At 39.1% G+C, this 11,209-nt stretch overlaps 1 protein-coding gene across 11 annotated transcripts in view; it reads left to right on the forward strand.

Annotated features, from left to right (window-relative positions):
* CASK (calcium/calmodulin dependent serine protein kinase) overlaps window positions 1-11,209 on the forward strand; it is a 387,068-nt gene that overhangs the window by 182,253 nt on the left and 193,606 nt on the right. For all 11 annotated transcript variants that reach the window (XM_019529070.1, XM_019529074.1, XM_019529076.1 and 8 more), the window contains exons 4-5: window positions 1,004-1,081; window positions 8,382-8,454. In XM_019529070.1, the coding sequence (XP_019384615.1) occupies window positions 1,004-1,081; window positions 8,382-8,454 (151 nt within the window). The remainder of the gene's footprint in view (window positions 1-1,003; window positions 1,082-8,381; window positions 8,455-11,209) is intronic.

The raw sequence follows: 11,209 nt of genomic DNA on the forward strand, positions 1-11,209 counted from the left end.
TTCAGCACTGGTTGTGAAGCCCCCAAAACAAGCTCCCTCCACTACCTTTCCCCCCTCCCATTCTAAAAATAGAGAGCACTGCTAGATAGTGCTCTGGCCATTACTACGGGACAGTCCTGCAACTGGATTACCCTTCACCTTGGAACCAGCCTGGACTTCTGTTTGGTCTTGAGTAACATTGTAACTCAGGCCACTTTGCAGAAAACATTCTGACTTACTGCTGGGAGCTGCACTTGTGTCTGTACCCATGTACGTTTGGAATCAGTTCACAAAGGAAATGGTTTAAAAGGGCAGCAGCTGTTATCTCCTTGTTGTGTGTGAAAGAGATGAGAATGATCCAGTGTAGCAAAGTAACTCCTACTTAAACATTGCTTCTTCCACAGTTGAAGTTGGAGGTTTTTGCTATGTTTTGAGTCATTCTCAGCACATTCACACCTTGTTACACCTGGAGGCATAGACAGTCTGGCTCTCTCAAGCCAAGAACCAGAAGTCTTTTAACCTGTGAAGTCCCTGTATACTTAGGGGTCTGTGTATTGAAGAGACATCTAAGGACAGATTATTTCAACTGAAATGTCTGAATAGATGAGTCCTTCTGGTGTCAGGGATGTGATGGCACAATGCTTTTGCTAAGGGGATGTTCGCTCAGCATTAATTCCCTGTCCCCTCTCCTCCCTCTGATTCTGTTCACGTTTGGTGTATGTTATAAAATGTATCTGCTACCTGGAATTTTGATGGAATTGGTAGGGGGAAGAGTGGTGGAGGTTGGAGGTTGGAAAATATGTGGTTGATATGTCAGCTTAGCTATGTATGTTAAATATGTTTTTTAATTATGAATTGTAAAGTCACCTAAAGTGTTCTTGATATGAACCTTATATGAATTGAATGAATATGCCTCCAAACCGTTTTACTGTACTTTATTGACTTAAATATAGTCAATAGTCACTAATACATGCATTAGTTATCTATTTCTTACTAGCACATTTTCATCTCTCTTTACCTACAGTATGGATGGAGCAGATCTGTGTTTTGAAATTGTAAAGAGAGCAGATGCTGGTTTTGTGTACAGTGAAGCTGTAGCCAGGTATGTACTCTCATTTCTAACTAATCCTGAGGGGAAAGGGAAAGGGGAAGGAATAAGTAATTACTGTTGCACTGAATTCTAGTGAAATATAGAAATCTTACAAATAATTCTGTTTGCATAGCATATGCAGTTCTTAAAGAAATATCTTTGACAGAGCTTTTTAAAGAAAAAGATATATATGCGCCTTCCCTCACAGGAGCATCTGAATTGTTTGGTGGTATACATTTTGGTTTTTGGGTTTTTTTTTAAATGTGGCATTTCAAATGTAGTATTTGTGTTAGGCTTTTTTAGGGGTTTTGTGCTGTGTGGGATTGAAGGGTATTTGGACCTAGCAGGACTCAGCATTTCATTTGGCTGCTGATGCTCCATCAAGCACTTATTAATGTCATGCTTTTTACCATTACTGTGTTTTTAACTTTTACAAAACCTTTTCCACTCTGTGGCAAGCTAAAGTGAAAATAAGTAAAAAAATTGTCAAAGGACAAAGACCAAAACGGACCTATAATGCCAACAGTCACCTGAATATTCTGTTTAAGTTTCACTTTCTTTGACAGACTTCTCTTAGTTTACTAGTGCCACTCATGCCTGCTGCCTTCCCCATTTTGGTCAAGTATTTTAAAATTGAGACTGAGCAAAGACTCAGGAACAACCTGAGCTGTCTGGAAGCTTTATTTTAAAAAGTAGCTTCCTGCTCTAGTTCTGGAGTGAAGATTTGCTAAACTGCTGCTTTCTCCCTCCCTCACTATCCTCCTCTCCACTTTTTCTCAGTTTTTCTTAAAGTAGTTAACCTGGTACCAAGTGGAACCATAGTGATGGGATCACTTCTTCATTTCCATCCTTCATGACTTTCAAGCCTGGCAGACTGCATCACCATTGGCAGGGATGATATAGTTGGGGCTGGTCCTACTTGGAACAGGGGGTTGGATTAGATGACCTCCTGAGGTCCCTTCCAACCCTCATTTTCTATGATTCTATGACCACAACTTAAAGCTGTATCACAGAGTAAAGCTGAAGGCAGAACAGCCCATACATATGGTGGAGAGATAATGAATGAGAAGACAGTAGTAGGGCAAAGAAAATAGGAAGGATCTCAGTATTTCAGGCCTAGGAAATCCTAGTTGAAATTCCATGACTTCCAAGGAGGAAGGGGAAAGGAAAAGCCCTGTGTCCTTCAGTGACAGGAGAGATGAAAGAAGCTATTTAATGCTTCTGTCTAAAGAAAAAAGGAGGGACATTTGTCCTGAAGAAAGGAGATATGTCTTCATTGCATTTATAAAACTCCTGAGCTATAATTTGCATGCAGTCTAATGAAACTGTTACACTGTGGGAAAATTGAATGTGGTTTTTCACTTTTCCTGTCTGCAAATGGCAGGTCTTTATGTACTCATGCTCTACTATCTGCAGCGTCTCCAGGAGTCAGGGGAACCCATTCACTCCTTGCAGCCACCAGACTTAAACTAGTATCCACTTGCACGCACACAGAATCATTATGTATAGTGCACAATGAAGGGATATTGAGACTTGGAGGCATTGTTGCAAGTGTCCAGCAGGGGTTTGGGATGAGAATTTCAGACAGGTGAATAATGGGAGTAGCACAGCATGAGAAGACAGTGTCTGTGGTTGAGTCCTGGTTGAGCCTGTGCAGAATGAAGCAGGGAATGAACTAGTAAGATAGAAAGAAGAGACAGAGCACTGTTTCAAGGGAAAGGACCAAAGCACTCAGAGATGGAATTAGGGGTTGGTGGATACTGTGTAGGAACTGAGAGGCAATGAGAGCTGTTGAGTGAGTGATATAGGGACTTGGAGGGAGGTGGAAAGAAAATGGAAGGTGGTTGGCTATGGCTTAGTGTGGAGTTGGTGGCAGAGGATTGAGAAGAATATAAATATACGTGCAGAGAGGAAAGAGAATGAGTTGGGGAAGGTGGATTAGCTGGTAGGTGGGGTTTTACCATGATAAAAGAGAATCATTGTCCAGATTTGGTGGTGATTGCCCCACTCATCTTAACCACATGTCCTGGGGATGGGGCTTTTCTGCCACAGGGAGAGCAAAGAGGCCAGTTTACTGAGTCGGAGAGTGTTAGATCATGCCAAGTGAAGAAAGAATGGTGGCGTTTCCTGAGAAGATTCTACTCTTTTTGCTCCCACAAAAGCACTGGTTTGTCAGCCATCTGTAAAAACCCTTTTTAGACTTCATAATTTTTTCTTTGAACACGTCTCCAGCTGAATATGTTATAAGAGTGGTGGCCAGCCATTTTGGTGGGTGTGCCTCAAATCAGCCCCAGACCCATCCTGAGCGCCACTCTGACCCCTTCCCCTTCCTTCATCTGCTGCTTCCTTTCTGCTTCCTGCCCTGTGCTCTCTGCCCAATCTGATGCTCTGCATCTTGCTTCTTGCCCCCACCTCTACTTACATTTTAATCTTACCTGTGCCTTCCCCATTCTGGTCCCTACCACACACAAAGACTATACTGCCTGTGCTACTTGTGGCACCCATGCTGCAGGTTGGCTATCCCTATTTTACAGGATTAATTAATGTGACAAATTTGTAACTTATGAGATCTGTCATGTGGATTCAAAACATTCAAGGAAAAATTCCAAAAACATTTTTCATATTGCTTACAGTTCTCAAAACAGAGCTGAATGTAGTGTGACAGTTATCTAGAATACTAATATTTATGTTCCCTTTTTTAAATGATTTGTTTGACAATTTTCTGCATGAAGTTCAATGTTAATTTAAGGGATATAAACTTGGCTTTATGCAAGGCTCAATACAGCCCTAACTGTGGAGCTGGCAGGGTGGGTTTCAGAAATTACTTACGAATGCTCAATATGATTATGAAAATGGAGAGAATTTGGAAGACAAGGAAGTAGTTATTCAGACTGTAATTTAGGCAAGACATGGGGGCAAAGTACTTCTGCTTACCTTTGAATCTTTAAGACCCACATTAGGGAGAGACATTGGTTTTACATGTCATTCTGAAATGGCCATCACTTAGTAACCTGCTTGGATGTTTCTCCAGTAGGGAGTAAGAAACAAGTACTGCCTAGTGGACTCAACTGTTCTAGCCATTGCACTTGTTTTAAGCCTAGATGGCATTGGCAAGAGCCTGAGGCACCCAGTGAGGAAGAGACTGACAGCCTAGTTGCTTCTGTTCACAACTCTCTCTTTTTCATAAGCATTAGTCAGATTGAAACTAGTATTGGTCGCTTTTTGTCTTATGTCAAGTTCTTTCCACTAAAAGTTAACTACAAAATGAAAGTAGGTTACAGTCAGCTTCTTTTGGTAGACATATTTATGTGTAAAGAGCTTGATTCACAGAAAATGTGATGTTTTTCTTTGAAGTGAAGACCGTAAATGTTTATATATGGAAGGGTCAACAGAAAGAAACCTACTTAGAGCATACAGGGGTGTAGGTTGTAGCTGTGTTGGTCTAAGGACATAGGCAGACAAGGCTCTTTGGGTAAATCTGATATCTGTTATTAGACCAACTTATATAGTTGGAAAAATTCTTCTTAGCAAGCTTTCAGGTATAAATACCTTTCATCAGGCTGAGGAAGCATCTGCAGTTGGTGTGTGCTCCTCCTGGATGGAACAAATAGTAAAGACGCCAGAGGCTGGGTTGCTTGCAAGACCGGCAGTCAGCGCAGATGTAAATTGATGAGTCAGTGGGTGAGAGACAGGCTGGGGACATACTTAGAGCACAGAGTCATAGAGACAACTTAGAGCATAGCATTCTAGCCAGTTACCCTCTGTGGTTTAAGGGAATAGCAAGCCAGTGGAGGGGCTTAAGGGAACCCACAGGAATGGAATGGTAGAGAAAGAAGATAACTCCAGTTCTTAATGACTTCTGGCACTGAATGTACTGGAGCCATGAAATAAAGAGCTTATGATGACAGGAGAACTTGACTGGATTCCAGAGAAAACTTGAACATACAGACAAGATTTAGTTGTGAGAGGGAGGAAGTAGTGAATTTATGGATTGATACAGGAAAAAAAAACTAGGTTTAGCACAAGTTTAAACGGGAGGGGAGTTGAAAATGACCCAAAGCTTGGGAAATGAAGTAACCAGGAAAGTGATGTTTGAAGATGTGCTTGGCATATCTTGGCTTTACCTTTAACTTGAAGGAGTGATTTGATGCCCAAAAGAGTATTAGTAAGGAATTAAGTGGCATGAGACTAGACAGAGGGATTTAATTTAGAAAGAAAGATACAGGTTTGAGAGTTGTTCATATAAAGATGGTTACTTAAATTGTGGTATGCAACCTCTTCTTTTACTTCAGCATTGGAAAAGAAGCACAGTCTAGCAAAAGATGATCACAAAATATGGAAAACTTTAGGGGGGTTTTTCTTGAGCGTTTCACTGGGTTTGGTTTCTCCTTATTAGTTCTAGTAGTATACACAAATCAGGCACCCTGAGGTACTAGGCAAAGTATGAGGGAGTACTCTGTTTTTAGAATAGGTCAGGGGCAAACAATTATTTCGGATGGAGGGCTACTTACTGAGTTTTGGCAAGCCATCAAGGGCCGCGTGACAGGCAGTGAGGGGCAGATAAATAGACCCCACAGGATGAATAGAATGGCCCGGTGGGCCGCATTTTGCCCACCCCTGGAATAGGTCCATAGACTTAGTTAAGTATTTTTCAAAGAGCTATGGAGAAAGGAGCTGTCCAAAAGTCTTGGGAATGTCCATTTTCCTTAAGGCAAAGAAAATGCACCCTGCAATAGCTTCTGCAATCACTGCACTAATACAGCCTCCTTTGTGTGTTGTACATTGTCTCCAGAGATGGAAGAAATCATGTTTAATCTGTATTTGCATTTTTGCCACAAAAATGTTATCGAATAGTTTATTTTTATTGATTTGCTATTCTGGTGGGAATATCAAGCTAGTCTGCTGTACCTGTTATTGCTGGATTAATTTGGAAGCACATTCTGCAAGGATAATGTTGCAAAATAGTTGCATGAAGTGTGGAAGGAAAGAGTGAAAGTCTAGGACTGTAAAATCTAGAGCAAAAAGTGGAAGATTTTGGGAGGTGAGAAGGTCACTTAAAAACAATTAATTGAAGTAAACAGGTTATTGAGTTCAAGTTACAAAAAAATGCAAATAATTTACTAGAAAAAATAAATGCAATTCTTATTGTTTATACCAGGGATTGGCAGCCTACAAACCACAGGTGGATCTGGCCATTTGAGTGATTTTATATTACTCATGAAGCTCAGATACTGGCAGCAATTCAGTGGTGGAGATAGGAGTTTTCACACATGGTGAGGAGAAGTAGCAATGGTCAAGTTAAAAGCACCAATCCATCTTGAACCAAGCTGAGTATTTTTTCAGACTGCCACTTCTAAAAAGGCTCCCAGCTTTCAGTCTTACATAGTGCTGTTTATCTGAAAACACAAGACAACAGAGGATAAATATCAGAATGTGTATTTTTTTCACAGGTAAAAAGTGAGGCATTTAAAGATTCAAACCAAAAGTTTAAGAACAGTCGTGACAACCTTCATTTTTTATCCCCCAACCTGAGTTTTATAGAACCTATTTTCAAAGATGGTACCATTGCATAAATTAATGATAGTTGAACTTGCAGGTAATCTAAACTTTGGTATCAATTTGGAGACCCAAAAACTGGGGGGCCGAAAGTAAGTGAAACCTTTTTGAATTTGGGGACTAAATTATTTGTCCCATATCATTCGAGGAGTCAATGAGAAGAGTGTAAAAAGTAAGTCACACCAGCCTCTATCTCCTTGGGGAGCAGGGCTTGAAGTAAATTTGCTATTCAGAAAAATCCTTTACTTCACATAAAGATTTAAAAAAAAAACCACTGTAGAGAATCAAAGGGAGTGGGGAGAGAGAGAGTTGTTGAAGCAGAACTACATGCCTACAGTATACTTCCACCACATGGAATGAGCATCACCAGAATTTGTAATTTAGCATATATTAATCTAAAGTAAGTGAATAGTAAATGGCTCTAACAGACTTTATGTATATACTCTGCCTTGACAAAAGATTTTTTTCTATGTTTGTGTTATAACAGGGTATAGGAACTTTTTGTATATCTGGATCGTCCTATTTTTATTCACAGAATTTGTACCAATGTTGAGTGTGTTCATTTCTATAACAGTTATAGTATTTCTTTATAGAATAAATGGTAGAAATTATTAGGAAATAAAACTAACCTTTTGCTACTAATAATTTTTGTTACATTTATAAAGGTCTGAGTTGGTTTTCCCCTACAAAAATTAATTACACTGTTCTTAATAGTCAAAATTGGAAATGTGGTTGGGGATTTTCTGACAAAAAGGGTTTTTCTCGTAAAACCTTAATGTGTTGAAACCGAAACTTTCCACAGGAACATAATTACAAGCAGAAACCTGGTCTTGTTCTGGTCCAGTAAATATTTATTAATGCACAGTGGAATGGCTTCATAAGGGATTGAGAGAAACCCACCCCAGACTAGCCAACAGACTGCTATTTAGAGCACTCACTTGAGGACTGAGGTTCAAGCCCCTGGTCCATCTCAAGCAGAGGTAGTGCTTGTATATTGGTCCTCTGCCTCGTGGGTCGAGTTCTCTTACTGATGAAGAGCTATTTGGCTGTTCTGGGATAAACAACTGTCTGTCTCATTCATGAAAAAACTTTGAAGATCTAGGGTTTGTTCTGATGTGGATAGGAAAATTGTTTTCTCAAACTTTTGCAGGACAGGAAAAAACTTTTCTCTCTGCTCTAATCAAATTGCCCTCAAATTGTAGAAGATTTATTTCTAGATTATTTTTCGTTACGCATTTTTATAAGTATGCAGTTCCTACTCTAACATGTGCAGGTTTATAATAGAGTAGAACCTGGATTGTTTGTCATGATAGGTTCCATAGCCCTCATAAGATTTATGAGCTGTCTCGCAGTTATATACAGCCATAGCCAACAGTTGCATGGGACCACTGAGCTGCTCCAGATTATTGTTTCAATAATTTTATCAAGGACCCCATTTTGTTTTGTTTTGGGTTTTTTTTTTCATTTTGTTGTGTGGAACTGCTGCTGTGCTCTGGCTTAGCTGAAAAGTGGTACCCTTCGAAGTAAAACCCACAGCAAACAGCTGCATGGCTATCCTTTATTGACAGCCTATTGCAAATTAAGCAGATTCTGAATCACCTGGACACAGATGATCCAAGGTCAACTGTAGTGTACTTTAATAGTAAATTGCATAATAGTTATATAGTTGGGCGTTGGTAAAACATAATACATTGTGTTTATTGAGTAATTGATTAATAGTGTGTTATATAGTCTTATATGCTTTCTGTTTTTACAGTCATTACATGAGACAGATACTGGAAGCTCTGCGCTATTGTCATGATAACAACATAATTCACAGGGATGTGAAGGTAAGATTTCTCACCACTACAAAAGGCTACCTACCTATTTTGAAAGTTGTCTGTAAGAGTGGAGAAGATAATTTACATATAAGGAAAGTAACTGACACTGGTAACATTGGTAGTTTTAAGGGGGAAAAAAATCTCTTTTTTGGTTACCGTAAAAATATTTAGTAATTCTTTTTTTATTCACAAATTAAATATGTATTTGACTGCAATTTATTTTGAAAGTCATAAGACTTTCAAGTCCTGAATATTCATATAATTTCTACTTGTGAATTCATTTTAAGGAGAATTTATGTATAAAATTAATTGCGTAAATTAAATGGAAATAAGTAGAGGGTGTAATGACTACATCATTTTGACAGCTTAGTGACAGTATTCAGCAAAGCTAAGCCTCCAGAGATCTATGTTTTTGCTTAAATGAAATGTCTGTTGTATTATCTATTTATAATAGTCAAGTAATTTAAAACATTTATTTTTCTAAACATTTTCTCAAATGGCCTTTATAAATATTGTTATGGAAAAGTGCAATTTTCATCTAAAAATGGATATTGTCAATATATGAGATATCGATTCTGTGTTTCACATGTTCATTAAACTCATTTCTAGAGTCAATTTTGAAAGGTTTCTATAAGTGTGTATTTGTTCAGTGTCTAGCTGAACAAGGCCCTGGTTTTGAACAAGGGCCCTGGGAATTATGGTAAGGGCAGTATATTGGGAATGTTTTCATAACAGCTGTCCTAGCTAGAAATTTTTCATGATGAAATTTGTTAGTAATTTCCCTTTTAAGACAGACATTTCTTGTTTCTGTGTGTACAGACGGGGTGGGTCAAGAACTTGGTTGTAAATGCAGAACCATAAGCTATTCTGTTCTGCTTCCTACTAAAGCCTACTTTCTAAAGCTGTGTAAGTAACACCTGAGTATAATTTAGAAACCGCCAACAAACTTTTAACCCTGTCAATTTCAAGTGCATACTGTCTATACAAACAATTTGAATGTCACCTCAAGAGGTGAGAGAAAAATATAGCTCCCTATTGGTACAACAGTAGCAATTCAAAAACTGAATATGGTTTGGTTTGGTGGTAGAGGCAAGTTGTGAAAAGGAAGTTCTCACATTAGAAGTGTTCTGCTATTGTACTTCACGTCCATTTGATTTTACTGGTAACAAGAAATGAGCAATGAAGAAGGGAGGAAAGGGAGTAAAATTTCAAGTCATATCACCCAAACTTACTAGTTTTGTACCTTAAGGCCCACATGGTGAGCTTCTGTTTTCTCTGAAGGATTCAGCTCCAAAGGATAGTACGTTGAGGTCGTAATGCTATGAGAATATTTGGCTCGCAGCTGGAGTGCTCTGCAGATTTTCTCCCAAGGTTTTTCGAAGGCCTTTATTTTTAGTGTCATGTTAACTTAACATACCGGAGCTTTGGGGGGGTGTTTGCACCAATAAATTTTGAGTGAAAGTAAAAAAAAACAAAAAACACAGCATCATTTAGAAAGATCTGTTATTATACACATCTTTTAACTATTCATCTTAAAGCTAACTTATATCAAATTGACTTCTTTCTAGGTAAAATACAGTGGAGTGGAGAAAAAAGAGCATGGTTGTTTGGGAAGTGTGAAAAGGAGTATTCACTTCTCTCATGAACATTTCAAAAGTATTGGAGATGCCTTACATAATAACACACACACACACACAGCCCTTCAACTGACAGAGCAGTTACTTCAGAGCTCGCTAAGATTTTAATGCCTAAATGCAGCAGTTTTAGCTGAGAGAGAGTATAGGGGAGCTAAGCAAAGGTTTGAAGGGAATAGATATTAGAGTTTTTGGTATTATATGGAGATCCTAACACACAAAGGAGTGGTCTGACTTCAGGCTGAGGGATTCTAGTTACTTTTCAGAATCTTGCTGGTGCAAATGAGACGTTGCTGAATTGATGGCACTGTTTCAAAGCAGACAGGTGGGCTCTGTACTGACCTGCTTTTTGAAGGGCTCCACACAGATGTTGTTGGCCAAAGCAGCACTTCAGAAGCGACCCTTGGAAAATAGAGGAATGTATTTTGAAGCGCTTCATTTTTTAAGCCATTCCTTAAATGTGGTCCTCTGGCATTCCACAGTGCCCTGTGGGTGGGGGAGGAAAGCAGGGTGGAGAGCCATTGAAAACTCTTGTGCAGTTGGTTGTCTGTCTGAACCTTTGGAGGCTGAGAAGCATGCAGGCTGTAGAGCAGTTCTGCTGCATGCCTTTACGGGCATTTTGAAGCATTTGGGGGTAATGTGGGAGGTGCACATCTGTGTGGTGCTGAAGCACCCACTCTGGGATTTGGAGCATTTCAAATGCACATCCATCCATAAGCAAGCAGGCACTATAGAGCTTTTTATAATAGCGGAGGAAGGGGAGCATTCTTTTCTGTTCCTCTAAGACATATTTTTGTTTTCCCTCCCTAGAAGGAAAATTTCTCAATATAATGCAGCAAGCTTTTGGTGTTGGGAACTCTTAGGCATGTCATAGATCAATCTAAAGCTAATTGTCATGGCAAAACATGATGATGATAGATCATCACCTCAGCCCCTTGTGGAATATCTGCAGTTTTCTTATTTAGGCTGTAGCTTCTGGTTCCTTTTTGTTTGTTTACATAGGATACTGTTGTGATATGGAAAGACGCATTTAGAGCTTCATGCTTCATAGGAATTTGGAAAACTCAAGTGTCAGTTTACAATTCCAGTAGATTTTTTTTCTTGTTGAATCACATTTCTTGTATGATCTA

Source organism: Crocodylus porosus, unplaced genomic scaffold (genome assembly GCF_001723895.1).
Source record: "Crocodylus porosus isolate Cpor-Errol unplaced genomic scaffold, CroPor_comp1, whole genome shotgun sequence".
Taxonomy (NCBI): domain Eukaryota; kingdom Metazoa; phylum Chordata; order Crocodylia; family Crocodylidae; genus Crocodylus; species Crocodylus porosus.